Source organism: Geosmithia morbida (genome assembly GCF_012550715.1).
Source record: "Geosmithia morbida isolate 1262 chromosome Unknown scaffold_16, whole genome shotgun sequence".
NCBI lineage: Eukaryota > Fungi > Ascomycota > Sordariomycetes > Hypocreales > Bionectriaceae > Geosmithia > Geosmithia morbida.
The window spans coordinates 388099-405737 of NW_023336203.1; the positions used below are offsets into that span (position 1 = coordinate 388099).

Genomic DNA, 17639 nt, shown 5'->3' on the forward strand with positions numbered 1-17639 from the left:
CTCTCTCTCTCTCTCACACTCTCTCTCTCTCTCTCACACACACTCTCTCTCTCTCACACTCTCTCTCTCTCTCTCCGTGTGTGTGTGTGTTGTGTGTCCCTGATTACCTATTCTGACGCTATGCCTAATACTGCCGATCGCAGCCGGGGGGGTAATGACTAGCACTGGCTGGTTAGAGTCGTAGCCTGCCTGGACGGCCTGAACACATGTTCGAGTCAGCTGCTCGGTCACGAGGTTTCGCAAGACTTCTCGGCCCTCGATCCTCAATCATCTGCCGTGCGTGGCTCATGACCCGTCCCTCTCGTCCCCGCCCCTGCCCTCTTCAAAGGCTCAGGCTCAGGTGCAGGCAACGGTAGACCGTGCCTTGCTGCATCGAGCGACACCCATACAGGTTATAGGTTGATCTCTGTGCTCGTAGCGGGACAGAGGGGTAGCGGCTGTTGTGTATGACCTGACCTGTATCCGTCGTATATACGAGTATGTGCAGACTACTCCCGATACGCCCAGCTCAACTCCCAAGCCATCCAATCCAGCCCCCTCCCCCCATCATATCTCTCAGAGCGCCATCCACTCCTCTGGTGAAGCCCCTCCCCTTAGGTGACAATGTATAGATTACCAGTACAGATGACGGATTACATGTTATTCTAGGTAACCACCAGCTTTTCCCTCTCTCTACCTATCCAGAGGGGGCTGGGGAGGGAGAATAAAAAACGGGGGGCGCCGGCAAGGAGACGGTCCTGTCCGCAAACATACGATACATCTTGTATCGATACCTCTAGCCTCTAAGCCTATTTTTATTTTTTTTTTTTTATTTTTTTTTTTGCTAACCTGCTCTGCAGATTAACTCTACTTGATTGATCTTCATCTCCATCTGCTCTCTATCCTTGGAGTATGAGCATCCTTACTCTCGTACTCCCTTCTACATGGGGCATGGATATCAATCAACACTGACTCTTAGCCCCTCCCCGCTTATGCCGTTATAATGCAAGCCTTTTAATGCAAGCCTTTCAATGCAAGGTGACGTCCTCCTCACCTTGTCATGAGCATTCCATTGCACCTCGAGAGAAGAATGGAAGATGATGTTGATAGACAATGATGGTAAATAATAATAATAATAATAATAATAATAATAGTAATAATAATAATAAATAGATAAATAGATGGTTAAAATAATACTGTGTGACCAGTTGCACCTTGCCATCCTCCCTAGCATTAACCATACCTGTGACTATCAAAAGGCGGGCCGAGCAAAGCTGTGAGGGCCCCCCCCCCCCCCCCAACTCGCATCCTGTACTCCATGATGCGCATTGGCACAGTCAATACCGAAAACCTGCTTTATATTGTGTCACAGACGCACATACACACACACACACACATACAGAGGGCTCTGGTTTCTAGAAACAAAACAAGAGACTAGACAAGACAAACAAACAAACAAAAAAAAAAGAAAGGTGCTGGACGCTCCTGCATTGCATTTCCCCGTCACTCCATTCCTAGACCATGTCTTCTCTGACTATTCATCTGTACGAGAGTACTCCCGTACCTCTTCTGACTCTTCTCTTTCTCTTCTCCTTCTTCTCTCTCCTTTTTGGCAAGGTTTCTCAGCTTGCCCTGCTAGCTCTAGCTCTGCTCCGTCCGTATCATCTGTACGGAGTAGATGATGATGGTAGATCTGACAGGAACAGGCAGGCATCAATCACATCGCGCCTTTCCACTGACAGCTCACCTACCTCTTTCTTTTTGCTAGGGTCCGATGTGATGCTTGCACTCTTCGTACGCGGGAGGTACTGTGGTGCCCATAATGGTAGCCCGTAGGTGCGGCTATCCTGCTAGTATCACGCGCTGACGCTTTCCCCTAGGGTCTAGGCAGGTATCATGACCCTCTTCGACGGAACTAACCATGCGAGGGGAATCTTGAGGGACTGCAATCAGGGGGGGGGGGGGGGAGAGGGGGAAGTGGAAGATTGTCACCTCCACCCCCAGGGGTTCCTCCGAATGCGGTCATTCCGTTCATCTTGTGACATCATCAACATGACAGTAACACTGCAAGACAGCCAGCACAATGTCAAGACATGAATTGCTGTTATTATTGTCGTCCTGTTCGAGAGTTCAATCACTATGGCTCACAGGCAAAACAAGAAAGCATCTAAGCAAGCAAGCATCCCAGCAACAATTTCAACAAAAGCTACCACCGGGAAACAAGAAACAAAAATGTATAGAGAATCAGGGGGGGAGGGGGGGGGGAGTGATGATATAGAGAGTAGAAATGTGTGTGGAAATGTGTGAGAAGAAAAAAAAAGAGAATCACTTCTTAAACACCGCATTTCCCAGCCTCTCAATCTCCCTTCCCTCCTGCGTATCACGTCCCGCCGCCTCGAGTAACCTCTGCCAAGCCTCCGCATCCTTCAATCTGGTGGCCTCCTCCGCCGCCCTCAACCTCATGCCGCACTTTTCGTACATTTCAATCGTAGCCCCTTGCTCTAGCCTCGTGCATTTCGGTATGAAGATGGCCGCTACCTTTTGATTTCCCGCTTGTAAGACCAAGTCAAAGTAAGGCTGTTTTTTTTTTTTTTTTCCGTCAGTCAACCAGTCAGTCAGTCTTCATTTCTCCCTTTTCGTCGTCATAGACATTTCAAGATTCGCAAGTCCGCAGATCATGGAGAGTGAGACTTACCTCCCATCCGATGGGACTGTTCCTCGACTTGGAAATGTCTTCGATCTCATGCCAATCTCTCTTGGCCACGAGGGCACGTAATCTGGTCCTGTCAATACACAAGCACTTATGATATCCGAGATAGATGAGTAAATAAAAGGAGGGGGATGGGGGAGGGCTGAAAGAAAGAAAGAGGCTTTAAAAAAAGAAGTTGAAAGGAAAAGAAGAGAAGAGAAAAAGAGAGAGAGAAAGAAGAGAAAGGAAAGAAACTCACCGGATCCAGCACGCCACCTTTTCAGGTACCTTGAACTCGCTCTGTATCTTCTTCGCCCTCCCGTAGAAGCCCAGGTTGATCAGCTTANTAGATGAGTAAATAAAAGGAGGGGGATGGGGGAGGGCTGAAAGAAAGAAAGAGGCTTTAAAAAAAGAAGTTGAAAGGAAAAGAAGAGAAGAGAAAGGGGGGGGGGGAGAAAGGAAAAAGAAAAAAAACTCACCGGATCCAGCACGCCACCTTTTCAGGTACCTTGAACTCGCTCTGTATCTTCTTCGCCCTCCCGTAGAAGCCCAGGTTGATCAGCTTAAACATGGTCTCGTTGACGCTGAGGCCCGTAAACGAGTCCGTGAGGTCCCTGTCGAGGGCGTCCTGCATGCGCAGCAGCGTGGCCGCCTCCTTGAGCGATTGCAGCTCAAACGACGTCTCCCGCGAGTCCGACACCAGCTTGGCCGCCAGGGCGAGCTTGTCCGACGCCGTGCGCGGCGACGGCTGCGCGAGCGACTCGCGGACGAAGACGGCCGCGCCGTCCACGCGCCTGTCGTCCTGGTAGTACAGGTCCTTGAGCGTGCCGTTGTCGCTCTCCGCCAGCGCCGCGGCCTCGACGAGCGCCGTCGCCGTCGGCCGCGGGTTGAGCGTGCGGAAGAAGGCGGCCAGCGGGAGCTTCTTGCGCAGCTTCAGCAGCACCGACAGCATCAGGTCCGTGTCGCCGCTCTCCACCGCCTTGTCCAGCGCCAGCTCGTCCTCGTCCATGTCCAGGAGGAGGGGCACCTGCCGCCCCGCCCGGGGCTCGTGGTTGAGCAGTTCCGTCGCCAGCCGCCCGCGGCCCTCGTGGTACGCCGCCCGCGCAATCTCCTCGAACGAGATGCCCGGCTTGCCCGCCAGCCGCTCCACCACCATCCGGCAGATGGTCTCGTCGTCCTCGGTCCCCATGCGCACCTTGCTCGACGCCCAGTGCACGTAGATCCTGTCCGTCGGCAGGTTCAGGTACCCCGCAATCTTGAGCGCCAGCAGGTACTCGTGCCGGTTCAGCAGCCGCCCCACCACCTTCTCCGGCGTCAGACGGTGGTACTGCTCGTACGACAGGGGCATACCCGTCTCGTAGAACCGCACCGCGTTCAGCACCCTCAGCGTCTCGCACATGTCGACAAAGTCGTCGCTGTTGTACATGTCCAGCACCGACTTGCCAAATGACGCCGCCTTGAGCAGCCGCTTCTGCCAGTACGCCTCGAATTCGCGCCCCGCCGCGTTGACGCACGTGTCTACCGCGTCCGTCAGGTTCGGCCGAATCAGCTGGATGTAGTCGTCTGCCTTGGGCGACTCCATCTCCAGCTGGCCTACGGCGTCCAGCAGTATCGACGCCGGGCTCGACTCCGACGCCGGGCCCAGGACGTCCAGCGTCTCCTGCGGTACTCGCTCCAGGAACTCGCAAAAGTCGTTTGTGATCAGACGCGCTCCGTCGTACTCTGCTTTCACTGTCAGGTCATCGAAGATAGATAAATAAAAGAAAAGGAAGAAAGATACCCGGCGCCGCATATGACCGGTAGTACGTACCGGAAAACACATGCACGCGCGTGCTGTCGTAGATGTAAGACGACGAGACGTCGCCCGGCCCGATGATGTGCACCTCGTCCTCCCACGCAATGAGCGGATCGCTCCCGCACCACTCGACGTACAGCGGCGGCGTGCTGGAGTCGGAGTCGTGCTCAAAGATCCTCTCCTGGAAGTCGCTCGAGATGATGTGAGCCTTGCCATTTTGGCCGTACAGGTTGACAAACTGCCCATCGGGCGACACGCTGATGTGGCTAAAAGGCCCAATGTCGAGGAACCGGTCCTCGCAATCGTTGGAGTCGACGATGTAGACGGTCGACCCGACGCTCAGAAGGACCTCGACGGACCGCGAGAGAGTGTGGTTGGGCGACATGACGCCCCATGAGTGAATATGGTCATCACCGTCGTCGTCGGCCAGCTGCCGCGGCAGCGACGCCAGCTGTTTCGGTCTCGGCTCGGTATACGAAGTGACTGATATCAGGGTATTGTTCTCGAGAAGGGCGACCATTCCGGTATCGTAGAAGCTATCGTTGCAACACACCCTTCCATCAGTACAAGACCTCAACCCCCCACGCGCAGAGACACCGGATGCTTACCGACACGACCTGACACCGTGAACATCGGCGCCGTGGCCGAGTGAGAAATGGCTAAAATCGCCCTGGAGGTCGTAGCAGCGCACCCCTCCGTCTGCCGTGACGACCAGCAGCGTCTCGTCCTCGGACCACCCCAGTCCCTTTATCGGCCCTTTGTCCCAGGGAATGGCCCGCAACTTCTTGCCGGCCAGGGTGTAGATGTCGATGACGGGCTTGGATGACCGTCCGGGCCGGTACTCGTGCAGCTTGGTCTCATCGCGGAACAGGGCCAGCGCTCCGCCGTAGGGCGCTCCGGCCACAATGTAGTTGTCGAGGTCGATGTCCTGGTCGAACACTTCGGTGTACAGCTGCGTCTTGCGGAACCACTTGTCGCCCACGCTTTCCCAGGCAGCGCTGGGATGAAGGGTCGTCTCCATATGTGCTCTTCTGGGGCAGGTGGCAGGGCAGTGTCCGGGAAAGGGCTAGGGCTATCGCATCGTCATGCCCAAGCGTCTTGTTTCCTGGTTGCGGACAGACTTTTGGTCGTCAATGGGGGTGAGCTGGACCGGATAGCCAAGCTCTCTTGGGCCGTGGTGACGTCGATGGAGATTCTTCGGCTAAATGCGGGCCGCGCATCATAGAAGGAGCAGAACGGCTTCCATCGACTCACGAGGTTACTGTATGCAAAGGAACCCGAGGTTGATCTCTGTTCCCTCCTTCTGCATTTTCGTTTCTCTCATACTTGCTCACTCTTCCTATGAAGATGCTCAGTTAAGCATGCCAGGATTGTATGTCCGCATTTTCCGCCTCGTGAATGCATGCGTCTATCTGTTATTATAGCTCGACGCCATCTATACATCATCCCCACCTTCACAAGCCTCCCTCTCTGCTCGTTTCATCCCACCTCATACATCATCATCGTCCATCTACCGAAAAGCATGCCAGACTGGCGCTCTGAGTACCTCTCATCCTTCAAGGATGCAGAGCTCAGTAATCCCGTCAACATGGAACTAGTACAGACATGCATGTGCCTCTATCTCCTTCCAATACTCCCTCCACGCACACCTTGACTGACATCTCGACTGGTCAGGCTCACAAATGGCCGATCGCATCTCTGCTCTCGAGGCAGAAAAAGCCGCCCTCGAGGCATCCAGGCCATCAGCAGCCGGCAGATCCCACCAGAAGCAGGCCAGTGGCAGTGGTGGCAACGACGACCCTACCATAGCCCAGCTACGTCTTGATCTGGCTGAGGCGATGCGGTCCAAGGGCGTGTCCGAGGCACGCCTGCGTGCGGCAGAGGAGGAACTCGATAAGCTCCGTATCAAGACGAAATCCGACACAAAGAACATCAAGGCTCTCGATGTAGAAAGGGCGGCGCTCATCAGGAGACTAAAGGACCGGGAGCATGAGTTGCGTGAGAAGAGGAAGCTTGTTGAGGTGAGGCATCACCTCTCATTCTCTCCGGGTTTCCGCATCACATGGGTCGATTGCGCTAACCTGTGCCGTTTGTTCTGCTGATGTGTTTTTGCGTGTGTAGAACGTTCAGGATGAGATGATTACGCTTAACTTGCAACTCTCCCTGGCCGAAAAAGAGCGCGACAAGGTTAAAAAGGAAAACAAGGAACTCGTTGACCGATGGATGAAGAGAATGGGTCAAGAGGCGGAAGCCATGAACCTCGCTAATGAGACCAAGTCGTGAAGGTGAAGAAGCAGAGAACAGAAGTTAAAGGGGGCAGATGACGACGCTACGAGTATAGAATGTTACGCTACTAGGTAAAAGACCCCCCGCGTTCCTCTCATTCTTATGCTGATGCATTTCATTCCCATCTCCCGTTCAATCCGTTTGTATCTTTGCGTATCCTGCGTTTCATTGTCTTTCGTTCTCTTCCTTCTTCAGAAGAAAGACACACAAAAAAATTCTCAACCAAGAAGCAATGCAACGTCTGTCCAGCTGACGAATGAAGAAAAATGCTCGCAGATCTCGTTCTTGTTCCTTTTTGGCTCTCATCTGGTTTTACTTGCGTGTGGCGATATAATACGCCCCGCCCGCATTGGTCCAGCTCACATACCCTTCCGGGTACGTGTGCTCCTCGACATCGAGGATGGTGCTCCCGACGTCGTTGACGTTGTAGCTCGACGACTCGCCGGCAAACGACTTGAGCGAGATGACCTTGCAGCCAGACTTGAGGTCAAGGAACATGCGGACGAGGTCGTCGTTGAGTTGGGCTGTAAAGGCCTTGTTGTTGACCAATACGACATCTGCGCGCTTGAGGGCATCATGGATGCGGATGTTCTTACGCACATCACCCCTCTCAATATGCGTCTCCCCGGGCTTGATGCCCCACATAAGACAGCGGGCGGCGAACTCTCGGTGCTGGGCTTCTGCCAGGTTGGCTGCGTTGTCCATCATCTCGCACCCCCAGCTTTCGCAGCCGACCTCGAGGGCGGCTTGAAGGACGACGTTGCCGACGCCGGACCCCAGGTCGACAAAGACCTGGTTGGAGCTCATCTTGATGTCGTCGACAAGCATCTTGGACACGAAGGGATGTAGCAGCTCGCCGTACACGAAATCGGTGCCGTTCTCGTACTTGGCCAGCAGGTCAACGTGGGGCGCCACAGTGCGGTCGTATATCTGGTCGAGGATGAAGGCGGCCAGGTGGCGCGGTAGCTCGTGGCGCGACTCGAGGTTCCTGGACACGACGCCATCCTCGACCAGCTGCAGAAGCGTCTCGTTGTACTCGCTCAGGGCAGCCTTAAATCCCATCAGGTCCTGCACGTTACGGTTGGACGCCTTTTCCAGCCGCCGTATTAGACCTGTCGTGTGGTTGGTGAACGGCTCGGCCGCGTTCTCGTCGAGGTAGTTTTCCGCCACTAGTCGGACGACCTTGATGCTCGCATCGATGGCGTCGATCTTGTCCTTGGCCCATACCAGTTGAAATCTAAGGGGGGGCGAGGGGGTACGGTCAGCGCACGTTTTCGCAAAGGTGGGGGGTGGGGCAGGAGGGGAGGGGAGGGGGGCTAGCTGGGGGAAGTGAAGGGGGGCATAGCACCAACCTTTCTCGCGGACATAGACTCGGGTACTGCAACTGTATGTCAACATCCTCCTTCACGGCACCCATGACGGGCACGCATCGGTTGTCGAGAGAGGCTAGCTGGTCGGCGTGAACGAACTCGAGGTCATCGTGGTGACCGTCAAAGGAGCGCGGGTTGCCGAGTCGGCGGTTCAGGTCCTCGGATCGGCTGTCATGGGTGGCCTGACGCTGTCGCTTGCGCGTCTCGAGGGTCAGCCACTCGTCGTCCTCAGCGTCGCTGTCTTTGTCGAACTTGACGCGCTCGACGGCTGGCGACCTGCGTACTGCGGCGGAACCGCTGCGGGACGAGGAGCCGCCGGAGCCGCCGGCCTTGCGCTTCCGGTCTGCTGTGCTGGTGGAGGTTGTGCTTGTCCCGCGACGCTCGTCCGACGACGAAGGGTAGGGTGAGTGGCTGCTTTGGCGACGGGCGAGACCAGAGGACGGATTGGGCTTGGGCGAGGGTCGCGGCGAGGGTCGGGCAGAGGATGAAGAGGCAGATGCGGTGGCGAGGGGGGAGCGCGCGCTGGACGAGGACGGGATCGCCGGCTTCGGAGCGGGGCGGCTGACGGCGACCTTTTCGACGCGAATCTTGGGCGGGTTTGCCTTGAACTTGTTGTTTTTCGAACTGAAGAGAGGCATGATGGGAGAGGGTGAGGAGTCGTGTACGTATCGTGTTGTGGGGTTGGAATGCGGCTGAGGCGGGAAGGACCGAAGGGACAGTAAGAAGGAAAAGAAGAGGAGAAAAAAAGAGATGATGTCGGTTCGGGTGTGCGTTTAGAAACGTGTCTCTCTGCGTTTTGTTTTGCGTAGGTGTGTGGGAGTGTGTGCGCGCGTGCGCAAGCAAGTCTTCTGGAATTAAAATGAGACGGGATAAGAGAAAAAAAGGTATAAAATGAATAGAAAGAACACGATAGAATAGAAGAGAGAGGATGAAGGAGTGTGTGTAGAGTTACCCAAAGTTTGGGCGGAAAACGCGATCCCAAAGAAAAGAGGGTAGACGTTAAAAGAAAAGAAGATGATAAGGAAGGAGGAGAAGTAGAAAGTAGTGATATTACACACGCGCGCGCAAGATGGGCGATGGAACAAAGAGAGACAGAGGGGGGTGGTGAACGGGAATGGCAATGAGAAGGGGAATGTCGAACGGTGGAGGCAAGGCGGGAGGGTTTCTCTCTGTCCTCTCTCTCCTTAATCAGCAGCAGTCTTCTAAGCATCCAGTAGCACGGAGTACTACTCATAAGAACTACGGAGTATCAATACTCACAGTAGCTACTCATAGTAACTACTTATAGTAACTACAAATCTTATGTACTCGTACTTGTGGTAATAAACTACTCGTAGCAATCTGTATTGGTAGCACTACTATTACTAGCTATTACCTACAGGGCTACGAGTAGTAGTAGGAGTAGTAGTAGTAGTGGCAGTAGTAGTAGTGGTAAGTAATCTGTAGTAGTATTATATGTATTGTAATACGCCGTAACGATGCGCTATGGGGTGAATGACTGACTGACCAGTGGCCAGTGAGTCAGTGACCCCCTCCCCCCTCCCCCCCCCAGCTCGAGCCCATGGATCGCGGATCCATAAAGAGTCCACCCGGGCCAGGATTTGAAATGGGCGGATCACTGCAGCTTCGGTACCACTACAGGTAAAATGGACAAGTAGGAGAGCACTCTCTCTGTTTGACCTAATACCGGTTCTGTAAAGTCGAGTAGAGTGTCGAGGCTAGAGGGAACCTCGGGCAGTTCAACCGCCGTCCAATATGTCACTGTATCAAGTCACTACTGCTACTATCGTACAGTGGTACAATACAGTGCTATCCATATCAATACAAAGCCCAACCCACCACGGTAGTGGCACCAATCACTGCGCAACCCCTGGAAAGTCCATCATGGGAAACATGTCCGGGGGGGGGGGGGGGGGGGGGGGGGGGGTCGAGACCGTCGTCATCTTTCCGTCTGCATCCAACTCAACTGCATACACCGTCATTATACCTAGACTCGACCATCGGATCGGACATGATGGACGCAAAATGCCTCGTAAACCAACAATATGCACACGCCCATCGTCATACTCCATCCATCGCTCATCCCCCACGCACGATGTACACCAAGATACGTCGTATGGGTCCACACGTCTCTCCTCTTTCACGTGTAGCAGATCATCGTAGTTGTCAGATGAGCCATCTGGCCAGTAGCCTGTTCCACGAATGTGCTTCTGGCCATGATATGTCATCTAGGAAGTCTACCAACGGCACGGAATATGCATCTTGGTCTTTTTTATATTTCTGTCGATTCTGCGCTGCCTTTCCGTTGGACTCTGGCTGATCCGACGAGTACGACAGCGTTGGCATAGGAAAGGCATCACGTCGCAGACCGCCCAACCCGATGGATACACAGCTGTCTATTGACGTCCACGTCGGTCACATTTCGATGAGTACGCGTGCTGTGGCTGTAAGACGGTCTGACCGACGGATACGAACTGATATTTATAAATATATAGCCTACATCTGCCCGGGTCTATCGTAGTACAGACCAGGTCCGGTCATCGTATAGGAGAGCAGACACTTTTTGTTTTCTCACCATCTATAAACTTGTCTACCTCTTCAGAGTCTTCTGCTTCTCGGCATCGGTGGCCACGTTCCTCCCCTCGACAAGGAGACCCTTCTTCCTCCTCACGGCGTCCATGTACCGCTTTGCCACGTTCTCCTTGTCGGCCAGCTCGCCTAGGTCCTCGAGGTCGTCCTCGGTGAAGGGCACCCAGAAGGGGTCCTCGTCCAGGACCTCGAAGCCGGCAAATATGAGCTGGGGCTGGGCGGCGCCGCTGGTGCGTTTGCGCATCTCGTCGGCGAAGCCGAAGCTCTCGGCCACGGGCAGCAGGGCCTGAATGGTGAAGAAGGGCGTGCCCTCGTTCATAGTCTCCGCCACGACGCGGCCCCTGCGCCGCGTGAGCACGTCGTATACCCTGCCCAGAACGTCCGTCGACGCCTGGATCTCCACCGTGTACATGGCCAGCATGAGGCGGGGCGACCAGTCGAGGAACCCGGCCCGCACGGACGCCTGCATCGTCTTGATGATCTCGCCCGTGCGGTCGCGCGCGAGAGACTCCTCGCCCGAACCGACATCGAGCCTCACTTCCTCGATGAAGATGGCCACACCCTGCATCGGCTCGCTGCACAGCGGCCCCTGTGCCGTCGCCAGCTGGAAGGCGTAGTTGATCTTGTCCGAGAACTGCCGCGGGTCCAGCTTGTCGGCTGCCTTGGGCGCTTCGCTGGTCCCCTCCTCCCCAGGGCTGGCGAATACCCTGGACAGGATGCCATCCTTGGTCGCGTCGATGAGCAGGTTGGGACCCGTGCGTCGCGGTCCAAACGCAGCAATGCGGTCCACCTGGTTCTTCCACACGTCTCGCCCGCCCTTGCTGTGCTCCAGTTTCTCCTTCAGCTTCTTCCGGAGGTCCTCGACCGACAGCACGTTGCCGGCCGCCAGCTCCGTGTCGGCTTCGATCTTCTCCTGGCCGTCTTGCTGCTGCTCATCCTCGGCCTCGTGTTGCGTCTTATACAGCCGCCTGATGGAGTCGACATTCTTGACGAGAAAGTCGGTCGCCTCTACGGGGATGGGACGCACCCGTAGTGAGATGGTCACTTGCTTGGAGCTTGTGACGCCCACGACGGCGCCTCGTCCCAGTTCCCGGTTCGCCGGTGGTCGCATGTCCTCTGCTCGCACCGTCGTCTCCCTATATGGAACGATGGGGGCGCCGGCCTGGATCTCGCATCGCCCAAACCTATCGCGAATATCCGTCATGCACCGCTCCAGGTGCAGTTCGCCCGCTGTGAGGAGCACGTGCTCTCCGCTGCTGAACTGTTCGTATTCGGCGCAAGGGTCGCTCTGTACGAGGAGCTTCAAGCCCTGGATCATCTTGTCCAGGTCGAGCGGGTTGACAGGCTCCAGGGCCACACGCACAATCGGCTGACCCGTCATGCTCACACCCGCGAGGTTGACGGCCCCCGGAAGACGGCTGCACAACGTTCCAGACTTGAGAATCTTGCCCTCCAGGCCGCCGATGCCGAAGACGACGCCGGCGGGTACAGAGGGGAGTGCCTCGAGGTTGCGTCCCATGAGCATGTACAGTGACGTGACGGTGACTTCTTGCGGTCGGGGTTCCGCATCCGGCTTCGCGGGCGACCACTTAGGCGGGATGACGTACAGCTTGTCGCCCACAGACAGGGTACCCGAGTATATACGTGCGAAGCCGATGAGGTGCTCTGGGTCGTGCTTCTCTTCCGCGGGCCCAGGTAAAGGGTCGCTGATGTCGGCATTGTCCAGGGCCTCTGCCAGGGGGTCCATGCCGTTGCTGCTGTCTCCCTTGTCTTCTCGGGCTGCCTTTGCCGCCTCGGCTCGCTTTTTGCGGGCCAGATCCCGAGCCTCTTCTCCCGTCATTTGCCCTGGCCTGCGCTTGTTCTCCGGTAGCTCGCTCTCGGGCACTGAGACCATCTTACTGACGTAGGCTACGACGGGGTCTGACGTTGAGTCCTTAAATGAGATCATTGCGTCTTTGATTTCCTTGTCGATGGATTCATACCCTGGAGCCTCCTCCAGCAGATTAGGCAGTCGCTCCGCCTGAGCCACGGGTGGCGATGGCAGACTCTCCACAACGGAGACGAGCAGGGCGGTTGACAGCGGAAGCCAGGCGGAGAAGACGGTGGTCAAGAGCTGGCGCGGGTCGCGTGTCCTGGAGACATGGGGGGGGATGGTAATGTTGAGCGACTTGGTGACCTTCTCCAGAAGGACGGGGTCACCCTTTCCGTCGTCACCACCAGTCGTGGCCTGGTAGACGGTCCAGATTGGTTCAAGGACGAGCTGGACAAATATAGGCTTGAGGTTACGACCCTTGAGGTGTTTCGGGCCGAGAACCTTCCTTGTTTTAGGGTCGAGATAGTAGTTGCCCCAGAGGACCTTTTCCATGACACCGCGCTTGATACCCAGCTTCTTCTCGTATATGCTAGCAAACTGGCGGCTGGTAAAGGCCCAGCCGTCGACAGCACTGCTGAAGATGACATTATTTCTCTCAGGAGCAAAGTAAAGCTCTTCATCGTCCATCTCCTCCCACTGGACCTCTGCCGAGTCACCAGCACCTGCGGCCTGGTCCGCGAGAATGGCCTCCTCTTTCGCGGCCGTGGACGCGCTGATGCGTTCCTCCATCTTGGCTCTCCAGTTAAGGTCCTCCTCCATGCGCTCACCCTGGAAGAAGCTTCCCAGGACGGCGTTGACCTGCTCGAGAAGCCTGCTCAGATGGACAAACGCTTCGGCAGGACTCATCTGCAGCTCCGTGACCAGTCGGTCCATCTTGTTAATGACCAACAGCGGTTTCAGCTTCTCGATCCACGTCTGCCGGAGCACCGTCACTGTCTGGCTGCACACACCCTCGACGGCATCCACTAGAACGACGGCGCCGTCACAGAGTCGCGAAGCAGTGGATACCTCACTGCTAAAGTCGATGTGGCCGGGCGAGTCGATGAGGTTGATAAGGTACTCCTTTTGCTCTGGGGTAGCCTCGGGTGCTGACCGGCGAAGCATGGAGAAGTAGAGCGATATGGCTGATGACTCCATGGTGATTCCACGCGTCTGCTCATCTGGACGCGAATCGAGGTACCGGATCTTACCGGCAAGTTTGGGCGAGATGATGCCGTTGGTAGCAAGTAGGGCGTCAGTGAGGGACGTCTTGCCATGGTCGACGTGGGCCAGGATGCAAATCTTTGAATAAGTCAGCACGCGCAAAAGATGACCAATAATAGATGTCTCGGGGATCTCACATTACGAATGTCCTGGGGCTGCTTCTGCAGAGCAGCCAGCTTCTCTGGAGTGACGACAGGCATCGTGGTGGCGGGACAAAGCGGGTGAAGCTTCGCAGTCGTGGCTGGATATGTACTGATATGAACAGTCTACGCTCTTTGCTCAAAAGACAAGGCGACACGGCCTGGAGGATGGTATATATTCGAGACGTCTATAAAAGACAAATTCTCACTCAGAATGACGATAGTGCAGTAGTGCTTAGTTGTTTGGTCATAGTGTGTGACTAATCTGTCTTGGCTCCAACTTGTAGCCCAGAAAAGCAGCGCCCCAATGTAGATGGATTATGACTGTCGAGAGCTTGGAGGGTAGAAACCAGAGAGTGTAGATGTCTATATGCAGTATGCATCAAGTTCGAAACCTGGTGCCGTATATTCGTTTGAGCACAAGCAAAGACAGTGAGACACGGTTCCCTCGATTCTTCATCTGCCCCTCCATCCAGGTATCGTCATGGCCCATATGCCCCTCCAAACTGGAAGCCCGCTTTAGTGAATATTGACCCCTCTTTTTCTGGGATAATATGGTTAGTCATATAATATGTACGCAAAGCATGGCTGACGCCCATGGCATGTATATAAGCTATATCTCATGACCATATCCGGTACACACACCCCACTCATTCACCCGCAAACCGCAAAAAGCCCTAAGACTCACGAAAATTCAAGGTTGGCTTGCCTTGGACCACAGCAAAATTTCGGATCTCCCTGCCCCTCATTCCCGCAGCGCCGCGTCCGACCCTCCCCCCCCTTCGCTTCTTTTTTTCTCGACTTTCCACCTTTTTCAAACCGAGGAAAGGAAAGACGACAACCAAAAACCGACGGCAATACATCAACTATGTCGACCTACCAGAACGGCATGGCGCCGGCAGGCGACAGCGATGCCGAGGAGGAGGCCCTCGTAGCCGAGTACAAGGAGCAGGTCCAGTACGAGGACGGTGAGGAGCTGAGCCAGACCAACTCGGCCCCCCAGGCGGACGACATCCAGGCGCGTCTTGTCCAGGCTGCGCAGCCTCTCGACTTCTCGGCACCCCTGGACGTCAAGTTCCAGAGCTACGATGCCTACTGCAGCCTGTTCCACTTCATCCTCAACTCGGAAGGTCCCGTTGACCTCGAGCCCCCTTCTGTGTGTTGCCCCGAACCCTTTCGTCTTATCTTGAAAAGAGATAAGAGGGAGTGAAAGAGAGAGAAGGATAGAGGATAGAGGGAGACAAGGACGGGACAAAGAGATGTGATTGCTGACTATTCTTTATAGTACTACTGGGCTTGGGATGCCATTGACGAATTCATCTACCAGTTCAACTCATTCTGCTCGTACCGGTCGCGGATCGCCAGGCAGGCCAACAACGAGGAGGAGATGCAGATCCTCCGAGAGAACCCCAACACGTGGGGTTGCTACAGTGTGCTCAATGTTCTGTACTCGCTGATCCAGCGGTCGCAGATCACGGAGCAGCTGGCAGCCACGAAGCGCGGCGAGGACCCGGCGGCGGTGGCGGGCGAGTACGGGTCCAAGAACCTGTACAAGATGCTGGGCTACTTCTCCATCATCGGCCTGCTCCGCGTGCACTGCCTCCTGGGCGACTTCAGCCTAGCGCTCAAGACGCTCGATGACATCGAGCTCAACAAGAAGGCCATGTTTGCGCGCGTCATGGCGGCGCACTTCACGACGTACTACTACGTTGGGTTCTCGTACATGATGATGCACCGTTACACCGACGCCATCCGCATGTTCAGCCACATCCTCATCTACGTATCGAGGACCAAGAACTTCCAGAAGAACGCGCAGTTCGACTCCATCAGCAAGAAGAACGAGCAGATGTACGCCCTCATCGCCATCTGCGTCGCCTTCCAGCCCACACGCCTCGACGACACCATCCACAGCGCCCTGCGCGAGAAGTACGGCGACCAGCTCCTCAAGCTCCAGCGCGGCGGCCCCGAATCCCTCCCCATCTTCGAGGAGCTCTTCCGCGCTGCCTGCCCCAAGTTCATCTCCCCGGTGCCCCCGGACTTTGAGAACCCCGAGGCCAACGTTGACCCGGTCGAGCACCACCTCTCCGTCTTCATGGACGAGGTCAAGACCAACATGTGGAGCCCCACTATCAAGTCCTACCTCCGCCTCTACACCACCATGGACCTCTCCAAGCTGGCCGGTTTCCTCGAGGTCGCCCCCGAGGAGCTGCGCTCCTGGCTGCTGGTTGCCAAGCAGCGCACCAAGCAGCTCCGCTGGCAGGATGCGGGTCTGCTCGATGGTGAGCTGGTCAATGTCAGCGACCTCGACTATGCTCTCCAGGGTGTAAGTTTTCTCTTTTTGCCCCTCTCATCTTTTCATAAAAGAAGCCTCCCTCTCACCCCTTCCTTTTCCGTGTGCATGATGATAACGAAAGTAGGACCTGATCCACGTCTCCGAGGCCAAGGTTGGGAGGAAGCTTGTCGACTGGTACCTGAGGAACCTGTCGCGCACCTACAACTAAGTGATGGAGTTTGACGCGATGGCCTTGAAACGCACACGCATCAAAAAAACAACAACAATTACGCCAGGTAACGATACGATAAAAAAGGTCCTGGTAGGGGTTGTATGAGCTTTTTTTTATTACTTTTTTTTTTATCTACCCCCTTTTCTCTGAAAAAACGCCTGTGCGGAATAAGAAGAAAGCGAAGAGGAAAAGAAAACATGCGGGACCAACAAGGTTGCATGGCAAATGGCGTCACGGAGTTGGGCACTCTCCCCTGATATTTTTTGAGAAGGGGGAGTTCAAGAAAGAAGGAAAGAAGATTCACGAAAAAAAAAAAGAAAAGAAGAGTGGGTAGACTTCCGCGGGAGGCTTGCGTGTTTCATACCAGCACAGCACCATATTCGCTATTTGTTCAATAACCAGAGGGGTATAACCGAGTTCTACAATTCTACGACAATGGATGGTAGGATGCAGTTCTGGTAGCCTAGATTCCGCGGGTCATTACCGCACCCCTTCTCCATATGTAGATGAATGCATGAATTGGCAAAAGTACCGGGACTCAACTGCGAGGTGCTGTGAAAATGTCTTGGATACGAGGAAGAATCATGAACCGGGGACCGGAGGTGGTTGGATGATGATGACTTTTTTTTTTTTTTTGCTGTTCTTATCAGCGATGAGACAGTACGACACCTGACTGTATGATGAGAGTGCATTTACAACCAGCTCGAGGTGTGGCGGGGCAGTGTGTCAGACGTCGTGCGACTATCAGTACTGTAAGATTGTGTGACCTGCCCGGCAGCGACTGGTAAAGGTAACAACAGAGTGCTCGTACAGGGCAGGGCAGTACGGAGTAGAGTGGCTGAGCTTCGGTCTCTATCATAGCCTGTAATACTCCGTATATCAGTGGGGTGTGTATTCGTAGTACTGGAGGCCCGTGTGATATATGTATTCATGCCAGTACGCACTAATAGCATGTAATACTCACGGAGCCCGCGGGCGGGGTTGGGGGTTAGGGGCTGCACCGGACCTGTAGCAGGCTGTATTAGGCTGTAATGTATAATATCACAGTGCTCTGTGGTGGCGGGCAGGCCCCGGTGGCATAAGAGGCAGCCCAGGCTAGGCAACTCTATCGTATAACCTTAGTTGAGACGGCAGAGAGGCTACGCGGTTGTTACAGGGGGGCGGGGGGCGGAGAAGGGACCGACTATGGCGGGAGTTGCTGCAAGGCGGGA

At 55.2% G+C, this 17639-nt stretch overlaps 5 protein-coding genes across 5 annotated transcripts; 2 read left to right on the top strand and 3 right to left on the bottom strand.

Annotated features, from left to right (window-relative positions):
* Positions 1–2304: 2304 nt before the first annotated feature.
* GMORB2_3160 (vacuolar protein sorting-associated protein 16) lies at positions 2305–5484 on the bottom strand (the record flags this gene model as incomplete). The annotated part of the gene is made up of 6 exons (XM_035465136.1): positions 2305–2556; positions 2675–2756; positions 2928–3010; positions 3177–4390; positions 4479–4999; positions 5072–5484. 6 exons carry the CDS (start codon positions 5482–5484, stop codon positions 2305–2307), a joined length of 2565 nt encoding a protein of 854 aa, XP_035319011.1.
* Positions 5485–5985: 501 nt separating this feature from the next.
* Positions 5986–6746, top strand: GMORB2_3161 (Autophagy protein 16 (ATG16); the record flags this gene model as incomplete). The annotated part of the gene is made up of 3 exons (XM_035465137.1): positions 5986–6037; positions 6138–6484; positions 6585–6746. 3 exons carry the CDS (start codon positions 5986–5988, stop codon positions 6744–6746), a joined length of 561 nt encoding a protein of 186 aa, XP_035319012.1.
* A 315-nt stretch (positions 6747–7061) lies between these two features.
* On the bottom strand, positions 7062–8757 carry GMORB2_3162 ([histone H3]-lysine79 N-trimethyltransferase; the record flags this gene model as incomplete). Its single annotated transcript, XM_035465138.1, has 2 exons — positions 7062–7986; positions 8102–8757. The coding sequence occupies 2 exons, from the start codon at positions 8755–8757 to the stop codon at positions 7062–7064; spliced, it is 1581 nt and encodes a 526-aa protein (XP_035319013.1).
* A 1952-nt stretch (positions 8758–10709) lies between these two features.
* On the bottom strand, positions 10710–13984 carry GMORB2_3163 (ribosome assembly protein 1; the record flags this gene model as incomplete). Its single annotated transcript, XM_035465139.1, has 2 exons — positions 10710–13862; positions 13922–13984. The coding sequence occupies 2 exons, from the start codon at positions 13982–13984 to the stop codon at positions 10710–10712; spliced, it is 3216 nt and encodes a 1071-aa protein (XP_035319014.1).
* An 808-nt stretch (positions 13985–14792) lies between these two features.
* Positions 14793–16425, top strand: GMORB2_3164 (translation initiation factor 3 subunit L; the record flags this gene model as incomplete). Its single annotated transcript, XM_035465140.1, has 3 exons — positions 14793–15080; positions 15210–16247; positions 16342–16425. 3 exons carry the CDS (start codon positions 14793–14795, stop codon positions 16423–16425), a joined length of 1410 nt encoding a protein of 469 aa, XP_035319015.1.
* Between the last annotated feature and the right edge of the window lie 1214 nt (positions 16426–17639).